This window comes from Anarhichas minor, unplaced genomic scaffold (genome assembly GCF_050575085.1).
Source record: "Anarhichas minor isolate MPS153535 unplaced genomic scaffold, ASM5057508v1 ptg000028l, whole genome shotgun sequence".
NCBI lineage: Eukaryota > Metazoa > Chordata > Actinopteri > Perciformes > Anarhichadidae > Anarhichas > Anarhichas minor.
The window spans coordinates 7,560,839-7,582,500 of NW_027466474.1; the positions used below are offsets into that span (position 1 = coordinate 7,560,839).

Here is a 21,662-nt window from a genome sequence, read left to right on the forward strand (position 1 = left end):
TCAGCTCCGGCTTGGCACTGGTGTGAACATGAGGCTGGGGAAAGACGAAGAGGAGGGAGACGGAGTGTGTGAGATAGAAAATACTCACGGACCAGATTGAGAGTGTGGAGTTGAGATTGGCGCGTTCACGCCGCATCACAAAACACATTCCCTCACACAGTGCTGCACGGGGACGCGCGTCCGAGCTGGTAGCCAGAAATATGGGCGCTAAAACTTCACAGGTAAAACAAGCGGTGACCGCACAATATTAAATTGCGGATATATTAAGACCTCTCAGTGCTTGTTTATAATTTCCTCCTAATTGAAACCTTATTTTCAATGTTTTTTTCCGGTGTGATATTTACATCTGTTAATGTTTTTTTGTTTTAATTCGCTTTTTCAAAGAATTTTAGTCGAATATTTACGTTACCACGTGACGTTGGGGAAAGCTCTAGGCTACTAACTTTAAATAAAATAGTTTTGTGTCTCGGGCCCTCACCTGTCTCCAACCCGTGCCCACCTCCATTAAAGATGAGAGCGTGCGACGTCCACGGAGAGCGTGTGCATGGGTGCATCATGGGTGCATCATGGGTGTGTGTGAATCCTGCCCTACTCGCATTTTAATTCCCTCTTCACTTTGTGTACCTGTTGTCAAACTGCATTGTGACTTTTATTGATAGTCAACTTAAAACACATATTTTTTTATTATTAGTATTAGATGCTTCGTTTATTTATTTTTAGTATGAAGGCGTGTGTGGCCAGAAGAACAGCACGTTTTAAATATAAAGTATGCCATGGAGAGGTTTTCTGCTTTATGGGATTCGAATTTGATTTAAACTCTAACAATATTTCTAGTATGTAAAATCACTGTGATGTTATTTCTGCTCTAATCAATATCCTTATTAAAACAATAGATCAAATTCGTATATAGTGATACAGGGGTTGCTTGTGAGGAACCCACAGAGAACTATCACCTTGCAGCTCTAAGGATCTTTTCATTGTCTTTCAAAGCATTGTTTTGGTTACAGCCAGAACTTTCCTATCTTATTTCAGCCTCGCTGCTCCCATCAGCATTGTTTTCAGCTCCAAAGATCTGTGAAAACCACAGTATGCTACCTGCTCTGCAGCAAACGACAGACAGACAAAGTTAGTGACTAGGGAATATAGCGCATCATTTTAAGGAAAACAGAACAAAGGAGAGTACATTGGACTTACATTCATTACAACAAAGACACAACTTCAAATGATAATGTTGCTCTGTTTCTGCTGGATGTGTACACAAGCAATGGTTTGCAACCAGATTCACCATATCTAAATTCATATTGAGTCAACGTTGTGTTTACAGCTTGACGAGCTGCCCCCGAGAGGCCAAAAATCAATTAGTACTGATTTCATCAAAGATAATGCTTAGAGTCGCACTTACATACAGAAAAAGACAAAATTCCTCTCAGTTTTTCTCAGCATTGGTCACGACCAGGCCAGAAACATTCGGCCCTTGGAGTAGGCGCACATCAACACCCATTCCCCCTCTCCCACAGTTGCAGACTATCAATTTGTAAAAGTCATGATGCAATTTTCCACTTTCCGGTTTTACAAAGAGGTTCATCAAATGCATTTGTGTCGTATTTGTCACCTTTTTGTGCTCATAATCAAATGACCCATTTATTTCAGTCCGTAAATAATTTCAGTCAGAAATAGGATCCGACGGGCGCTGAGAACATTTGCAGAAATGTGCAGCGTTCCCCCTCATGAGTCCCTTTCTCTCCCCTTCTCAATGGAACAGGGGCGTATCATCTAAGAAGCAATCCTGTGCCAGTGGTATTAGACCAGTTCCTTCAATTTTTATACCCCACACGTCTACGTCTCATGGAGTTCCATCAGAGGTGATTCATGCTGCTAGATGTGATTTGGTACAGAATACCATATCTGTCTGTGTTTTTGGGCCGACAGCCGCCGTGGGCTCAGTAAAACCTCTGATCACAACCTTCATCCTCGTACTTGCTCTCACTGGGCAACCGTCTAGTAAAATTAGAAGTCAGTGCCATTAAACTAATCCTCATTTAATACTGAGCTGGAGACTACACTCCGTCCATCCTTATCCAAATAAGGACAAAGAGGGAATCTGCATCACATTTTAGCTTTTCCTAAATGCACAATCCACTGATAGGAGGTGAGCAGGAGAGGAAAGCGTAGAAAAGCTTGGGATGACCAGAGGGAGTTGTTAATTCTTTATCTTTTATAAATGAGAAATGTTCTGCTAATGGATTTAAATGTTGTGGAGCTACCATTGATTCTTTCCAGTCTGTCACTGTCCCTTTCTCCCTCTACATCCATCTTGTCTTCTTCTACTACTTAAAACAAACCTTGTGAACACATAACTGCCCACAACAGAGACAGTGCTACATTGTTTTGCTTATATGTGTGAACACCACACGAACAAAAGTTAAAACAGATAAATCAAAATGACAAAATGAAAACTCTTCTCTCCCCCTTTTTTTCAAATATTTGAAATATTCCCGTGTCCCAGCAGGGTGCATTTGTGTGTGCATGTGTGTGTTTGTGTGTGTGTGATAGAATGGGGTCAGATGAGTTTTGTTTTGTCTGAGTCACTATACCTTTGATGTGTGGAAGATGCAAAGCTTATTCTGTGGCAGAAAGCACAAGGGTCCCAGATCTAAGGTGTGTATGTGTGCATGCTTTGGGTTTCTGCATTTATGTGTGTGTGTGTGTGTGTGTGTGTGTGTGTGTGTGTGTGTGTGTGTGTGTGTGCGTCTGAAATTGTGCATTCATACTTGCATACGTGACAAATGAAAAATTATTTAAGAAACAATGAATGTGAAGCTTTATCTGCTCTAATACAAGCTGTAGTTAGGTTATCTGTGAGTATCCGCTCACATGATGAAGTGCATCTTGGTCCTCCCTAAAAACAGCTGCTCGTCATTTGTCCTGCTGCCAGCCAGCCATTGGTCTCTGTTACACTGCCGAGGTGGCGACTCAGTTCATAATGGGATGTCAAAGAAAGGTCAGACCTTTCACACACACACTAAGGAGTTTACTGTGGAAAAGGTCAGCAGTGCACACAAGGGTTAGGAAGAGACACAGAGAGTCACACAAACACAAAACACACAGAAAACAAGAGTGCATTGTGTGGGTGGACATCAATGTGGGATCAAAGAAAAGTCTTTATTCCCAGAATTACATGCAATGAAATACCCTCAGACACAATTTTTATACACTTATATTTATAAATAGAAGGAGTATAAATCATTAATGACTTGTATTCTGTTGGACCTTTTGTTATTGTCTCTCTGCATCAACTCCTATCCCCTCAGCCTTTACGTGGTCATTTTCGTGCATCTGGTTGAGCAAGTGTAGATTCTACATCACACGAATAAATTCACATGAAGCCTCCTGCTCACACTTTAAAAGGATGGGAGCTTTTAATGCAGCACCTTCAAAAGTAGAAACCCAAATTAATACTCTTGGGACCTGCTTTGAAAATCCTAGCAAGCCTTTCTTGACTCAAATAGCAGGCTTTAAATCCCCTTCCCTTAGGTAACCCTACATACACATGCAGATTTTGTTCATGGTTATCAATTGTGTCACATATTAGACAGTTTTAATTAATACCTTTCATTTTTGTAAATTATTTTCCTGATTTCAGGCGCACAATTTACTCTGCTCACTTTTTTTCTTTCTTTTTTAGCAAAAAAATGTGTTTAATCCAACTTCCAAAACATTCTGAAAAGCAACACAAAAAATCCCATGTGTGTCACACATCGGTTAAATGCCTGGAGCAGAAATTGTGAACTGTCTACCAAACGTGGCTAGAACCCCACCCAGTGGAAGAAATGTTGATGTACACTAAACTAATAAACACACAGACAGTATTATAATTCTCCCATGACCAATAACAGACAGTTTGTCCAGACAGGGTCGTCTTTATGTTAACCAGTGTGTGTGTGCGTGTGTGTGTGTGTCAAAGCTCTGGCACCCAGGTAAGTGGTTACCTTGAGTGGTCGGCCTGACGCTTGATGTCATTCACTCCTCTCTGGTTTCTGGTAAACGTCTGTGAAGGAAACTCTTGTTCACTTTCACATTGAGACGAGAGATTCTGAGCTGTGGAGACACTCAGACGTTCACCTGATCAACAGCGCAGTGCTCAGACAGGTTTCTGGTAAATCTCACATTTTGCAACTCTTTTGCTTACTTTACTATTTTTCTCTCTCTATCTACCTGTTATTTATTGAGCAAAGGTGCACACAAGTGCCAAAAGGAAGCAGTTGCTTTTCAAAATATTTGAATGTATATGATTGTGGGTTATTCCTGTGAGTTGTATGCTCATTATTATTTATAATGGCTTTTCTTATCAGAAACATGATTTGTTTAGATTTAGGGCCATGCTAATCCACTTGACTGAGCAATGTGATTTGATTACTTTACTATACATTTGGATTCTGGATTATCTACAAACATTATCAACAATTCAACATGTGCATTTTCTTTCTGAAAACACTTTTGTTTTGTTTTTTGTTCTCATCACTTTCCTAAAAAAAGTGTGGACTTTGATCTGATTGTTAATTTTTTATTGTTAAAATATTACTTGATTATTTGAAATGGAAACTCTGTGACTTGTAACTCCTTACTCTTGCACGCTGAAAGTGTTTGATGTCTCTTTTTAAAATACATGTATCTGTTTTAACATTGTGTTCGGGGGTTTTCGTCGCCCCGTTCATGAAGGAGGAGGAGGCAAAGCGATTCATCAGGCTGGAGAGACAGTCAGGATACTGGGATCCACACCGCTCTCAGAACCGGTGGGGTTACACCGCTCAGGAACAGGTAACACTGCTCTGTGTGGTGTGAATACATACAATAAGCCAGTTTGACCATGATTTATAGTCAGTTAATGCAGTTAAACTCAATACTTTTTCAGCCGTTAAAGAGGTTTTTCTATCACAAAGTGTCTTTTTCCTCAGGCAAACAAGTACTAGCAGCAGTACGAACAGATGCTGAGTACTACATAGACATGAGTACCATGATGTCTGACCGCTCTGTGGCGACGTGAGATCACGTTGTAGCAGCAGCAATTCAGTTGCTATTTTCAATGTGCCTTACTTCATAATGTTTTAATTTGCAAGTGTAGACAGTAGTCTTAGTGCCATATTCTTCCTACTTTAGCACAGTGCCACTTTGACGTGAGGTAGTAGTTCCTTATTTGATAGTAATAATAATAGTAATTTAATTGTTTTAATTAAACAGATTTGCTAAGTCAGTATATTCTATTTAGTTACCTCTTGTTGCCATTAAGCAGTTCAACTTTTCCTGAGTGTTATAACCTGTTTTAATATGCTATTAAATTGACATAATTCATTTTCTGTGTTTTGAGGAGATCAGAATTCCCATTAATACGATGCTTGAGAGGTTAAAGCTCAAACATTTACAGTAATGTGAAAAAATGGACATTTTATTTTCCATCCTAAGTAAATCTTGCTTGTTGTGCTGTTACAAATAAGATTTGATTCAATGATCATTTATTTCAGTTCTGGGGTAAAAATAATGATGTTTGTGTTTTGCATGATGTGTCATTTCTCTAAAGGAGATGTTTAATACAGCTCCCTGATTTACCACTAGGTGGAGCAGTCACCCTTCTCATCTCTATATTTTTAGTACTTTCCTTTTTTGTTTCTTTGTTTTCTGTGACATCAGTGTGACTGGACAGTCTCAACTTTTGATGATATTATGGACAACTTTAATTTTCAATAGAACAGAGGTAAGTATGGCATTAATAACAATAAATAAAGCCTCATGCATTTAAACCAACTAGTGCGATAAAGTACATTTGAACAATACAAATACTGTACCTTTGAGGATTGTGCCATTTCAAGATGAAATGTCCATTCGGTCTTAATTTATTTATTACACTATATATTATGTTGCTTAAAATCACTGCAGTGACCAAAATAGAGCACATTTTGTGTTTGAAGAAGGTGAGAAACACAACAACAAAAAGTCCAAACTATTCAGATGCAACATCACGAATTAGAGCTCGTAATGTCTTTATTCCCCTAAAGTATGCTAACGTCTTCAAAGATTCTGCAAAGAGAAAACAGGTTGTCGCATATCTAATGATTGTGTAAGGTAGTTCAAAGGTTGTTGGTACCTTGAGAGAATAAATCATTTATTTTTCTTACAATATACTAGTAAAAAGAAGTTACAGTAAGTAACGTATTAGTGACATATAAAATTAACATATTGTTGAAGTGATAGTTTGACATTGGGGATTTGAGATGGTCGACCAGATACATCAAATTAAAGGCAATGTCAATTAGAAAGATAAACCAATAGAGAGGAAGTTGTGTTTGATGTAAATTAAGTCAATCATGAAATAGTGAATTATCTCTTTTTTGATGTTTTTTTGCACGTTTCATATAATTTTAGCTTGGATACCTTTCTAAAATTACCATTATGTGTAATCTAGTGCATTAATAGCTGCATGCTACTTAAACCCATCATGATCCACCAAATCCGAATGTGTTGAATTTCAATTTTTTGGCTGAAAAGCAATACAGGTTGCATTCATTTTCACAAAAATTGTCTTATTTCTCTATAAGCAAAGCATTATATTATCATAATAATTCGAAATGTGGTATAATGTGCATAACATGTACAGATACAATGACTTAACGACATAGAGAACATTTTACACAGTGGATCTCTGGAGAAGTCAGAGAGTCAAAGTTATCCATTACAAAACACCTGAAGTGGCTTCCTCTTGCTCAGTGGTAACAAATGTGTTGTAGATTCTTGAAGGTTGATGGTCAGTTGCCTGTGAAAGTGGTGTTATTGTCTAGTTTGAAGGTGAATCCTCACTTGCAATTGGAGTAGGGATTTTAAAAAACAGGTACAGAGCTGGAGTGAAGATGAGGACAGTGCCCAGTATTGAGACGGTGAGAAACACCCACAGGAAGATCCTGTCTAACACCTGAGCCACAAACTTCCAGTCTTGTACCACCTAGAAAATAGAGGAAATGTGAGATGTTATGACAGAAACAGATATAAACATTGAGCCCTTAGAGCCATTCTAATGATTAGCTCAATCTTTCCTGATCAAGTCAAACCCACCTCGCGGATGAAGTGCTCCTTGCGGATATGTCTGCTGATGTAGCGCACTGAGTAGACAGCCTTGTCCAACATGGTCGCCCAGGCCTCGTCCTCCTTCCCCTCAGAAGTTGTCTGTCCGTGGGCTCCGCTTTTTGCCCTCTGGCCTCCTTTCCGACCTCCAGAGCGGGCCTTCAGCTCTGGGCTTTCAGGAGCCAGCTCTGGGTAGTGGTAGCGGTCGATGTGCCCACGCATGCAGAGCATCCTCGGCAGCTTCTGAAGGAAGAGATTACGAACCCACGGCGACATGGGGTGGTAGGTGGCTGAGGAGCGGTGGTGCACGTTGATGACAAAGACAGTGACGATGATTGAGAGTGTGACAAAGATCATGATGAACAGCAAGTACTCTCCAATGAGCGGGATCACCTTGGAGGAGGAGGGAATGATTTCTTCTATGACCAGGAGGAACACAGTGAGCGACACAAGCACAGAGGTGGAGAGTGACAGCTTCTCTCCTTCGTCCGAGGGAAGGTAAAACACCAGGACGGTCAGAAAGGACAAACCCAAACAGGGGAAGATGAGGAAAAGTGTGTAGAACAACGGCAGCCTCTTCAGAATGAAGGAATAAGTGAGGAAGGGGTACGAATACATGTCGTCCTTCCTGTTCCCTCTGGCTCCAGTGGCATTTAGGATCTGCCACTCCCCATTATCGAAGAAGTCCTTCTGATCTACCTGGTTGTCTCTCAGGACCAGGTCCACCATGTTGCCGTCATATGTCCAGGAGCCAAATTTCATGGTGCAATTCTGGCGGTCAAAAGGGAAGAAGGTGACGTCCATAGTGCAGGCGGATTTGTAACTAGCAGGTGGCGTCCAGGTGATGACACCGTTGAACTTGACAATGGCTTTGGTCATCAGGGAGCCCTCGAACCGCCCATCAGCACTGAAGGAACGTGGAACAAGAAGCTTTTTACGCATTCTTTGTGGTTTGATTTTTTTTTTAAAGTATTTGTTACTGAAAATGAATTCACTGAATGAAATTAGCACTTTTGATCATAACTCAGTATTACATAACTGTTATTTTAGTGTGTGAGATTGCAGCTAATATGAGAGTATTAAAATGTGGTTATCAGTATATTAACTTTTTGTTGCTGCACTTTTCATACGGTGTGTCTTAGTTATTTAAGTTTCACATGAAGGTAATGGTCAATCAGTTTGCCACATTAAAGTTGTCTTACTTCTCATAGAGGACGATGTCTGGGAGCCAAATAATTTCAGAGGGGACTCTGATGGAAGTGATACCTCCGTATTTGTCTGGATTCCATCGCAGCTTGTAATCGGTCCACTCCTGGTCAACAAAAACACAGGACATAGGATGCAGTACCGTTAGTCCTCCACTAAACAATACTGAGTTTTAGTTTGCATTTATAGGCATCACAGTTCATTAAAAAGTTGTAAAAGGTTCTTGTCCTTGGAATTGGATCACATCCACCAGAGATTTAAAAAAATGTAACAAATATTTCATAGGGCTTGTTGAGAGGGAAATGCAACTCCTTTTTAATTTGTTTGTTTTTACAAAGACAAATCAATGCCTCTTAGCCAACAGAACATGCTGTTCTGTTGGCTAATGCCATTTGATAATACTTAAATACAAAAAAGTATTTCCTGTGTTATACATCCAAAAGTATTTATATTTATCGGACAGAACAGAAACAGTGTTGGTCATGAAGAGTGCTGAACTTAGTTTACAAAATGTAGACTGTAAAATACACTAGCTAATATCAATCAATATCAATACTATCATGTTCCTTCTTATAAAACTATTGCAGTATGTATAACTATTAGGTTGTGTCATCTCCTTGACCTTTGTGTATACGAATGGTAAGATTAATAATAAGTATTTCGTCTCAGTTGGTTTGTATCTCTTGCTCACCTGCCACAGCCAAACATTGGTTGTCATTAGCTGATTCTTCTCATCCTAAAACAGACAAAGACAACAATAATATTTAAAAAATAGGAAAAATACCCCAGCAGCACGATAACATATATAACATAACATGATCAAAATAAAAAAAATGGTTTACACATCACCAAAATTCAAAACATGTGATTTAAACCTTCTATCGCTCCCAATGTTACTGTCAAGTCTTTAAAAACCGACCAAGATATATAAAGAGTGAAGGTGACTGGGAATGAGGCTCTGATATTTTTAGTTTGACATAATCTAAATCAACAATATCAGTTATGTTTACATGAATATGTTTTTCCCTTCAAATAAAAAGGAAGAAAATCTCCTGCATGTTTGGGGTTATATCTAATGTCTGATCCGGGTGCTTCCATCACGATATTAGATTTGATTAGTTGACAACATGAGAAGCTTGTTTGAAAGTAAACGAATCATCCGTTTCCCCCGCCATGACATCAGACGGAATCTCATTTACCTGTCTCTGCCACTTCCTTAGTAAACAAGAAAAAGAAACAGAAAACCGGAGGTGGGTGCAGTGAACCCTGAAGCTGAAGCAATATAAATGCAGTCGGAGTGTAAATAGATGAAGACAGGAATAGAGATATGAGAGTGGTTAACACAGGCTTATTTCCACATCACTGGAAGTGAGTTTGAATAACAGGGGGAAGACTGAGAGCAATAGACTTGAGAGAAATAAACAGTAGAGAGATGCAGCTGTTTAGTTGTATCCAGACCAGGCCACAGCTGTCAGACTGTGTTGAATGGCTTCATGATCACATAGAGCAGAGGTGAACCATAATCTAATACAGAGTGATGTAGCCTAGCAGCCTAGAGATGCTCAGGGGACGGACATAGAGTAGTGTAGCGGAGCTGCTGTGTCTCTGGTTAGCCCTCTTTCTCTTTCCCAAAATGCAACAGATCATTCACCTAAATCTGTCTTATCTGCAGTACTATAGGGGGGCTTTGTTTAATTCATCCCTGATTGTCTTTGCCCAGCACATATGTTTGGTGAAAGGATGAAGAGCTAAATCTAAACTGGTTGAGATTAATATTTTAAACCGAGAACAGCGGCTCCTCCATTAGAGTCCTCCATTTTCTCCTCTTGGACACCTAAACCATCTGAGCCTATCACAGCCAGCCTCTGAAATATTAAAGGAACACTCCAGAGACAGAGACTGTGTGGTTGTAGATATGAAAGAGTGTTCCAGATCTATTTCAGGACCACAGAAAGCTCCACACTGTCAAGCTGCCAGTGGCCTGTTTGGCTTCAGCACCGCAGACAGCGACACGGCTCGGCACGCGAGAACCAACCGCATCTAACTCTGGTTCTCAGTGAGAAAAAAAACCTTTGTTCTTTTTGATATATTTCTATGTGTGTAAAGTCTTTCTATTCTTTTGATGGATGAACCTGGAATGTTTTTGTTGTTGTCAACTCCAAATACTTTGTGGCTTCACCACCATGTCTTTGGCTCTCAGTCCCACGCCCACTGATTTCTAACGATGACATAAATCTTTTAAAAAACAGGTTACTATATATACACAAATTATTCATTTTTTTTTTTTTTTTTTTTTTTTTTTATGAAAATAGTTTAAATTAAAGGCTAAATGATTTCCTAAAACATCTGATCCCGATATTGTTGAGCAAACTTAAGCTAAAAAGTAGTAAATTGTTAATTTGCTGGGGACTATTTACAAATGTGGTGCACTAGCAAGTAATATCTGACAGCTGGACAGTTTATGTGGGATTTACTCCAAATAAACTAAAGTGTGCATGATCATGGTAATAAAGGACATTTTCACCCACTGCTTCATTTATGTCTTTAACTGTTTTGAGACAAGAATGGAGCTCTATGGCACATAGAAAAAGCTATATCAGGCTTTGACTCCACAGATAATACTGACTCGTAGGATTAAATCATTGTTGGTTTTGGTATTTTCATTTGATTTGTTGCCAATAATAAATATGGAGTAACCCCAGACTCATCCTTTAGCATTCGCGTCATGATGAGGTTAAATATACGGTTCAAAATAAGGTGTTTGTTTTTCGACAAAGTGCTGAGTTTAACCCCTTAACTTAAAAATGTCTCCCAAATAGATTAAAAACTCCAAATAATATTCCCATGCTATACTGTATGACACAATTATATTCACCATCTAGTCACTGAAGTTGTAATGTGCCTATATTGAGCAAAATGTAGAAAAAATGATGACATGGGTGACATGAATACATTTCTATGGGATTGACCTGTTTACTCTAAAAACCTACTGTACTATGAGCGTGACTTGCTTTTTAAACAAAAAAAAATTAAATTTAGAGGGTTTTGTGGAAAACTCAATGTGTGCTTGTAGTTTATATCCACTAGTGGGATCCAAACTACAAATCTTGTCATGAAAACAGAAGTGCATGGATATGTGCTTGTGATTGCAGCTGTGTTCTCACCACATCAACCAGCTGGGAGATCTTGAGTCCGAAGCGTACCCTAACAGTGTCGTTGACGTGCTGGATGGGCCTGACCCAGCGCTGGTAGCCTTGGAAAAGGCTCCTCAGGAGGGCGTCCTCCATCTCCGCCAAGGACACAAACTCATTCGGAGCTTGAACAAAGAGGAGGAATGTGGACTAAAAACTGTTCATGAATTATCAAATGCTTTGTGTTAGTTTGTGAATAAAGTAGAATAGATTTGAGTAAAGCTTTCTCACAGAGAACAAATAAACAAACAAAAGAAAGACATCATCTCTACTTTTACCGTCATTTGAGTGGAGAGCATTGGAAAACAGACAGTTTCAACTAGCTTCTAATCACTGTTGTCGAGGAACTTTTTCATGTGTTTTTTTTTTAAAACATCTAAAAACATAAGAGTGATGCTGCTGTCTTTTAAGTGGGTCAAATGTACAGTTTGAGAGTTAACTACAATTGGCTTGGCAGCAGCACCTTGACATTCAAATACTTTGAATTTCTTCTTCCTCATTCCTCTTTTCCTCATACATTGAAAGTATGTTTCCGCACTATGGACAGTAACCCTGCTTAAACTGAGATGGATATATTGTCAACACTGTAAACTGTGTTCAGTAAATCCTCAAATGTGTTCCTTTATGTGAATCACATAACACTAGGAGAACAAAATTAGCAAAAAAAGGTGTATTGAACAAGCTGTTTCCCTCCAAATCCAGCCAGTCTTCATCCAAAAAAATGCAATTTGCTGGAAAATTCCCCTCACAGCGACCATAACTGTCTAGTTGTGTATGGTCGGGCATTGGAAATATGTCGCACTATAAGGGAGAATTAAATTATGCAACTCTGCACGGCGTCACAGATGGAGGGGGAGGGGTTAGAGATAATATAAGTCAGCCCATCAGTCAGCCCATCAGTCAGCCTGAGGCAATATAATGTCTCTGGAGGGACAGATACAGTAATGTTGACAAGAGACAATATATAATGTCAGACACCAGGGACGTCAAGTGCAAGAGCTGATGTGTGTGAGGAGGAGGAGTGTGGACCTGCGGCTGGTTTCTCTCCTCTGGCTTCACATCTGTCTGACTACCTGACTGGACCCATAAAAGTATCCACAAAGCAAACATAACACCACAAAATCAAAGGTTATTTTAGTTCTACTGCATCACCTCTGTCTGTGCTTTCAAGGACTCAGTGAGAGGTGCAGAGAGCTGGACGCTGACATCCGACACCTGTGTTCCTGTCTGTCTGATGATCAATCAGCTTCAGCACAACTGAGCCTCTGTTCTTGAACTAAAAAGCTGATAAATCTCAGTGGAAATAACTCTGATAACATGTGATTCATTTTTTAGTTCCAAATATTTCTGCTTGACTAGTGGCATCATGATGAAAACAAATCCCCAAATAAGAAGAAAGGGAGGAAATAGTCTACAAAATAACATGAATGAGAAACGGGGAAAGTAGCATAATTAACACGGATTCTGTAACAAACTGCTATAAAGCACCAACCTATAGCTTTGGATTATATGCAATGAGTTAAATGTGCATGTTTATCAGGTCAGAATGTTACACCACATGGTCCGTCTCTCCAAACATTAACGATGCTAGTGGATTCCCCCCCAAAAGAACACATAATAGTTTCCTTACCGGGGATGTCGGCGAGGGACAGCGGGCAGAGGAGGAGGAGGAGGAGGACCGTCAACTTCATGATGCTGCCTCCCGGTCCGACCGAGCGCTCCCACAGCCCCCTGTTACTATCGGCTGTTCTGCTGGACAGGAGGACTACAGTGCTCACACTAAGGTGGCGCAGGCACGGAGGTTTCCATCAGTTGTGATCAACACCATGAGGAAAAAAAGCCCTCCCTCTATACAGTTTCGCAGGGACCCGGTGTCACGGGGAGCGGCGGTTAGCAGAGCGGTTCTCTGGAGGAGGAGGAGGAGGAGGAGGAGGAGGAGGCGAGAGTGGGACGGATGCCTGGGTGGGGCTTAGGCGTAGAGTTTAAAACCCGATCGGAATCGTAAAGCACGTTTAATCTTGTATCTCTGTGGGGTTGCTGTTCTGCTTGTGGCTTTTTATGGTATAACATAAAAAAATTATAATAATCCTGATCGGGACTATGAAAGGAAACTTTAGGTTGTGCAGTATATTTTATAAAGTGTACATTTCACTTAAGCCTTGGAGGAACTTGCCCTCATATAATGAGTGATGCATCGTTTCCTTTTTAGAAGTATAGAATTGGGACGTGATGTCATTGTAGTAGCGTGTGACAAAGGGTGGATGTCATGATACTTAATGACGACTACCTTATGCCGTGTAGAGGGCTGTATGTCCCGCACTAATAAAGTAATAGCCCACATTCTAACTGGCAAATGTAGTGAGATCAGTTGCGTATTTAATGTCACCGTCACTGCTCCTCCACTGGAGAGCGCTAATAGGAACACTAACACAGGACATCATGCTGTTAGGGAGGACATGACAGGAGAGCACGTTTCTGACATTTAAAGATTCCCTCCAGCTACAATTGAATCTGTGGTTTATAAATTACAGAGCAGCCATGAAATGGAAAAAGACTATTATAATATCCCAATTGGAACTCATGTTTGTTCTTATGGTATCAGGTGCATGGTTTATGTGTATTGTACTTTACCATGTTATGAATCATGATATTCATTCAACAAGAATCATGGCAATAATCTGCTGTTACTGATTGTGGCCTATATAAATGATACTGTATTGTCCTCTACCTGACAACAGGTTTTTAAATTCACAGTATTTTACAACATCAAATTATTTTTTCAGCGTAATTTTCTCCATGACACACATCAAATAAAAGTCTGATTATTTCAATCAAGTTGCTTTATGGATATTGAGTAGATCTACTAAAAACAAGTACTCAGATGCTTCAGTACAAAATAAATAATGTCAGAACTGGCCATAGAAAAAGTCAGTCAAACCATAAATGCTGATCTACTTTCAAAGTGCATCCCTCAAACATTTAGCCTAACTTAAACATGAAACACCATACACCTTTTACATGCCCACAGAACCAGCTCAACAGCACACACCCAGCATGTATTTCTTTGTCTGCGTACATGCTAGATGAGCAAAATGTGAGAGGGTAGTGAGAGCTGAGAGCACAGACTCATGGGAACATCACCAAAGACCAGAGTGTATCTATTTGTGAGGTGTTGTTGTCAGTGCAGCAGGTTGCGCGACCAAATGCTTCATCACAATTATGTAATATTTCGATCCTGTTTTTTTTTCATTCCTATCGTTCTAGTCTTTTTTTCCTTATTTATGACATGAGTGACACAGCATAGGTAGCACTCGAAAAAGGTCAAATTCACACACAAAGAAAGAGAAAGATAAAGAAAAAGAGGAGAACAGGAAAAAGAGCGTAAACTCATTTACATCCCCCACACAAATCACATAAATCACACTTCTGATGAAGAACTGTGCAAACAACTGACTTCTAACTAAATGCAGCAAATGTTTAGCTGAAGTGAGAAACAAGCCGTTGATAGAACTAGATACTGTTTAGTGTATGTGAGCTTGGACACTTTCTGTATTCAATAAAATAAATAACTTACCAAAATATTGGTTTGAGCAATCAACCAAGCAAACACACACCTGTTCAAAGAGGCACAACATACGCAGCAAACACACACTGAGGAGGAAAATCAGTAATAGTGTGCATGTTTTTCCAGGTTCAGGATCATGACTTGAAAACCTTCCTCCTTCCATTTGCATGTCACATGAACATACCAAAACATATAACCTGGTGTTTGGCGAGTGTCATTAATAACTAAGGCTTTCCACAAGATTTCTACAAAAAAGGATTCTGCTGTAACAAAGTATGTGAACAGCAGTCATCACATACTTGCCATTGGATGTATCTTTACTCAGTGCATTGGGGTCAGATGATGATGACAATTTATGTTTGTCATGAATTCAGCATTTATGAAAGGCCAAAGTAAGTTTTTCTACCCAAAATAGTTTTAGTTTTAGTAGCTTAAAGCGATGAAGAACTTAATCTGAAACCCTGATAAGAAGCAATTTCCGGGTCAATAGTTTTACTCCATACAGTTCCAGCAAAAACTGTTGATACACAAGTTTTAAAATACAGGCAGAAACCTGTGCAACTGATATCTTAAAACCTGACAAATAAAAGCACAACCTCTGCATGGCTAGATTTTGTGATTTGGTTGAAACGACAGTAAGGTATATGGGAATGAATGCAGGCTATAGTTCCTCACAACTATAAGGTAAACATTTAACACAAAATATAGACGCACAGACTCCAACACACACTCACACCCACATTATGCATATATTTTGAAGTTAACTAGGCATGAAGCACACTTTTTTTTGTATTTTATTATTCGCTCTCTAAATGTCACACACTCTCTCTCTCCTCCTCTGTGGGGTGAAGTGACGGGGATAACGGGAGGCTGATTATCACAACGAAATTATCCTGATTTTCTGCTCCACTTGGAGCTGTGGGGCGGGCAGCTGCTGCCTCTGAGATCGTCCCGTCCGCCTCTAATCATTCGGAAACATGAATTCTCGCGGGCTGGAAACCTGCCGGTCCCTTCCCAGACGACTGTGGGCAGCTGCACGGTGTGTGTGTGTGTGTGTGTGTGTGTGTGTGTGAGAGAGAGAGAGAGATAGATAGAGAAGACAGAACGGAAAAGGAGAATATATTTTCTACATCTGTGTGTGTGTGTGTGTGTGTGTGTGTGTGTGTGTGTGTGTGTGTGTGTGTGTGTGTGTGTGTGTGTGTGTGTGTGTGTGTGTGTTGCCACCAATAGAGCTTCTTTGTGTGTGTGTGCGAGTGTTGTTTTTGTTTTCTCAGCTGGTTGTTGAGCTCATAATTAAAGTCCGCATAATTTACTTGATGCAGAAAAATGTAATAAATGAGACGAAACACAACAGCCATGTCTCTCAAGGCCTGTGGTTTTAATCTTAATCGGTTTGTTATTTTCAGGATTAAAAAATGGTGATGAAGGCAGGAAAGGCATTCTACAAGGGGAATCAAATCCCACACAAGCTTCAAAGAAAAACACAAAGTCAGCGCTCTCAAACATGCTAATACTATTAGCCCACTAAAGCTACCACCAGCACTTCATGGGGAAACCCTGATAACCTTGTAAGCTTTGGTTCATCAATGGAAGCCAAAGCAGCTTTTAGAGGATGCAAACTTTTTCAAAATGAATCAAACTTTTAAGTGATCGGATGTTAAAATCCCTCACATCAATAATGACGTTATTTGATATTTTAATCATCATAAAATACCAAAGAACTACAGAACAAAATAGATGGAAAGATTTTGGCCAGATGAGAGGGGAAAAGTCCTCGGGGATTTTGTCAAAACTCACAAAAGAGAGAAGAAAATGGAAAAAAAATGGAAAGTGGGGGATTAGGAGAAAATGGCTACTCAGCATGAGACCAGCGCATTCTGGGATGTATGACTTTCAGTGTCAAATCAAACGTTAATCATAAGAGAGTTCAATGTCAGGTACAGCTGGTTAGCAGCAAACTGAGCTTCCTCATTCAGCAGACACTCAAACACAATGTACGTATTGACCTCTAACACGATACGTCTCAATCTGATTTAGCTTTTGTCTTCATCTGACTGACGCAATGACGAGAAAAGGCCACTGATGGTTTGAAACATAACCCTGCTAGACAGGGTTACACTGTCTCCTTCAGGTAAGATACTGTAGGAATGACCGAGGAGCGTGTGTGTGTGTGTGTGTGTGTGTGTGTGTCTGTCTGTTAACAGTGTAACAAATCAGGTTTCACTTGAGTCTTTGAGATATTTTAAACAAAAAATAATTAACTCAAACTATGAAATCAGTTATTTTCCCCTTTAGGGTATAACATATACAAATGTAGTGCTATCAAGTATAACAGTTTTTTTTAAATGACAATGCGGGTCATAATGGTGATCTTCTCACTTCTAGTGCCACCACGAGGTGGACAGTTTTGGTTTTGAATGAAATAGATTTGCAAATGGTGGATGGATTTCCATGAAAGTCGTTAAAAATCCTTTTGAATCTGATTCCTACCGGCTCTGTTTATCTCCTGACTTTTCATCGAGTGTCATTATGAGGGTGAATGTTTTGTTCAGGGTGAAATTTCAGCCACTAATGGACATTGTCTCTTGCACAATCATCAGGGAAAGTTTAGCTTTGTCCAATACTTTAGTTTATGACCAAATACCTGTAGATCTTTTGAAATATAGTTTGGTTCTAATTAGGAAATGCTGTCACTGCTAAACATCAGCATGTTAACATTATCATTGAGACCATATTGTTGACCTTAACATTTAGGTCAATGCGCCTCACAAATAAAGCTCAAGTGACAGAATCTGAAGAAATATTTCAGCTTTTGTTTATTTTCATTTATTTTTGGTGCCTAAACTGAAAAATAAACAACTGCATATCCCTGTTAGGCTAAAAAGCAAATGTCGGCTTAACTTACTTGATTGGTCCAATCATTTTCAAATACTAATTTCAATCAACATGACATTCAACAATCAAGACTTCTGACAGCTCTCAGTGTTAATGTACATCGTGTAATTGTAGCCTCTGGCATCTGATGTATGCATGCGCTGTGAATGAACCCTGTGGGAGACATAATTGATTGAATGTTATTGAATTATTATACCATCCATTGTTGTATAACGAATATTATATACATATTGTGCACTCCCATTGTGTGCATCTGTGTGTGTGTGTGTGTGTGTGTGTGTGTGTGTGTGTGTGTGTGTGTGTGTGTGTGTGTGTGTGTGTGTGTCTGTTTGTCAGTACACTTTAGTCCAGAATCAGTTGGGAGAGAGAAAATTAACTCTTGCACACCAAAGATGTTGCCATCAGATGTGAGTCAGCTGTGCTTTGTGTGCATGTCTCATCTGTATTTCTACACATATGCATGAGTGTCTTTATGGGTGTGTGTGTGTTTGTGCGTGTGCTTGCGTGACGTGAAATCATGACTGTCCACCTGTGTTGGTTAATGTGTAAATATGTATTTGTGTAAATCTGCATTTACATATTTCCGTCTGTGTTTGGTTTATCGGCCTGCAACCAGAATTCTTTGTATTTGTGAGTGTGTCTGCCTGTTTGTGTGTGTGTGTGTGTGTGTGTGTGTGTGTGTGTGTGTGTGTGTGTGTGCCCTGCTATGTATATCTGTATGTAGAAATGTATGTATATTTGCTCCAGTGATGTGATAACTGCCCAGGGCTTTGCACCCTGGGGTGTCAACAAAGAGGACGGCTGGGTTTGCGTTTCGACTCCCGCTGTCTATCTCTGTGTGTCAGTGCCCATGAGGAGTTCACAGTGCTTGCTGTCCCCGAAGAAATCAGTCTCCATTTCTCATCTCGAGTAACAGAAATGTTGCCTCTGGACAAGACGGACGGATAATGAGGCACCTTCCGTCACGCACCTACATATGCAGTGTGTCACATTCACATACAGCCTCGGCGATGCCTTCAGAAAAGTCTTGACTGCACTGAGATTTTGGCAGAAGATTTCACATTATATTTACATCCTCACACCCGATTCCCAACCGGTTCCTAACATCCAATGTGAAGAGGAAATGCATCGTTGAATGAGACCAAATTGGAACAGCAAATGCTACAGAAAATCAAAAGTCCAACTGCTGTTCATCATGAGGTTCAGAAGACAAACAATGACGTTACTGGATTTATGCCGAGCCTGTATTTGTTTCCTCATCCAAATTGCTGTTTGTTCTTTCCAACGTTTTTCACATTAACCTTGAATCCTTGCTTTTTCCTCCACCAAATCATACTACGGTCCAACAGGCTTTAAATGTCCACCAGTTTACCCAGCATCTAATGAATCTAAATGTGAATATTGTAGAATTAGTACATTACTTTTTTATTTCATATATTTTAATTTGAAAATGCTGTTAGAAGTATAATATATTTAGCTACAGTATATTTTGGTGAAACTGTTGCATCATACTGTACTGAGAAAATGGATGGACAGCGGAGGTTTGAGAATGGTGCTCAGACATTTTGCTGACGTTATTACTGACTTATTTTTTTCAAACCAAAAATAAAAAGGTATCTATTTGAAATGACTTGACATCATGCTGCCCACAACTTCTCCACCCTTCAACCATTTAATATATTTTGCATGGAGCATGAAACGAAATTCAAGCAATTTTGGGAGGACCTAGACCATCAGCTTAAATAAAACCTTAATCATTTCAGGAAATAAGTTTAAGCAGAAACTGTAATATTATAAAGATATTACAGGGTTTTTGATTCAACAAATGTCTCTCTGGTGATTTTATTGAGTGTGTGTGTGCACATGAGGTTTTGACAGGGGATTTCCAGGAGATTAGTGCCCGGAGCACATTGGACAACACCTCATTATTGTGAGAACCACTGCTATACAGCACCATGGACCCTGAGGGTCTGTGTAACTCTCTAGTGTCACACATTTAATTTAGATTAGATCGTGTTTTTACTACTAAACAGATTACTTTTTTTGTTTTAGAATACATTTTTGAGAGATAACAAAATTTCAGAGATAAAGTTAAAGGATAGTTCAACATTTTGGGGAATATGCTTATTCGCTACAATGAGAAGGTTGATAGCTCTCTCTAAGACCAGCAGCCGGTTAGCTTAGCATAGCATAAATTACTCTGAGGTTGATGGGCATCCGGCAAAGACACAATACCGTAAAAGTACAAGATTACAAGGTTACATGGTTTTTTGTTTGTTATTATTATTTCTTCCTCCTGTTGTATTTTAAATTTACCTTAAATCCCACAAATAAAAAAACGCTGCTGAATGCCACTATGTCACTGTGAGCAATAGAACCGCAACCCACACAGAACGAACACCATGCAGCTATTTTAGGGTGATGAAGAGTGGCAGTGTTTCCCTTGTTATTGTTTTTTTATCAACAGATATCAACAGGTGAAAAAAAGAATAATCATTTCCATCAACCTCTCCTGTTAAAACAATGCAGGTCATGCAAATATGGCAAAAACAAGAAAATAACATGCACCAGAGAAATGCATATGGCTCCTCTAATTATCAAGGTACAGCATATATTTATCTAAAAGTTAACGTTATTTTTTTGTGATGTTTGCTCTAAAACCCCCCAAAAGTGCCAGAAGCATTTTCTGTTGTTCCACCAAAATGCTCTTTCCAAATTCTAAGACAATGTTTCTTCATCTATGAATATTCATCTGAGAGTAAAATTAGATGCCTGCTCTTTGTGAGCATGTGTGAGTGTGTGTTGCCCGTCTTCTACTTCAAGAAGCAACCATTGATGTGTATGAGAGGACCCCGTATGTGTGTGTGTTCAGAAGGCTCCGATTGGAATGAATTATTTAGAGGAGAGTCTCTTTTACTTATCCGCGGTCGACTGCCCGCCGGCACATACCGTTCTGCTCTTGACGACACGAGAGACTACCCTAATTCATTATCCACCCTTCTGCAGTATGCCCCCATGTCACCCTTCAACCGCACCCAAACTTTTCCCAGCATGCACCAGTGGTCCACTGGAGAATTCCCCTCATTGTAGCCTTGCTTCTTGGGAGACAGGGTTCGCAAAACTACTGAAGAAAGACAGCAGGAGACGGGCAAGAATAAGCTGTTTTATTTCAAACACAAGGTGTTTTAAAAATTGCAACAACACAAAAAAAGATCTAAAACAAGTGAGGCATGTCACAGATTTCATTTTTTCTTTCATTCTTTCATTTTTTTCCAAAAGTTTGATCACAAAAAGCAAAGGAAATGAGATCCTACAGACACATGCGCTGTGACAAGTCCGTCATCCAGGAGTCCTACTACCCAGGAGCCGGATGCTAACAGTCATCGTCAACAGTGAAGACTCATGTAAAATATTCATAGATGTGGCCGGCTTAATAATGTATTATGCCTCAGTTTAGCACCCAGAGCTTTGCTGTGCTCTGCTTTGCTCTGACATGCCTCACAGTACTTGGACTCCAATCATTCAAGAAAGATGTACAGCTTTAAAATGGCAAGGTCACTCTGTTACATATTCAGATTAAAATGGCTGAAGCTCTCTAGTAGCAGCTGATCAGTGTGTCTGTCTCAAACTACTGTATAAGTGGCATCCAGAAATGTCTTCGTTTGGGAGGATTGGGAGCGTTGGTGTGGATCAGA

General features: G+C 39.7%; 1 protein-coding gene across 1 annotated transcript; it reads right to left on the bottom strand.

Moving 5' to 3' along the window:
- Positions 1–6,826: 6,826 nt before the first annotated feature.
- Positions 6,827–13,198, bottom strand: LOC142963163 (neuronal acetylcholine receptor subunit non-alpha-3-like). Its single transcript, XM_076103878.1, has 6 exons — positions 13,138–13,198; positions 11,481–11,632; positions 9,008–9,052; positions 8,313–8,422; positions 7,102–8,017; positions 6,827–6,991 (listed from the first exon to the last, which is right to left on the bottom strand). Exons 1-6 carry the CDS (start codon positions 13,196–13,198, stop codon positions 6,827–6,829), a joined length of 1,449 nt encoding a protein of 482 aa, XP_075959993.1.
- Between the last annotated feature and the right edge of the window lie 8,464 nt (positions 13,199–21,662).

Excerpts from the sequence above, each read along its gene's own strand:
- LOC142963163 (XM_076103878.1), bottom strand. The coding sequence starts at position 13,198 with ATGAAGTTGACGGTCCTCCTCCTCCTCCTCCTCTGCCCGCTGTCCCTC. Across the intron at positions 8,423-9,007 it reads CCAATGTTTGGCTGTGGCAG|GAGTGGACCGATTACAAGCT; the intron begins GTGAGCAAGAGA and ends TTTGTTGACCAG. Across the intron at positions 8,018-8,312 it reads GACATCGTCCTCTATGAGAA|TGCTGATGGGCGGTTCGAGG; the intron begins GTAAGACAACTT and ends ACGTTCCTTCAG.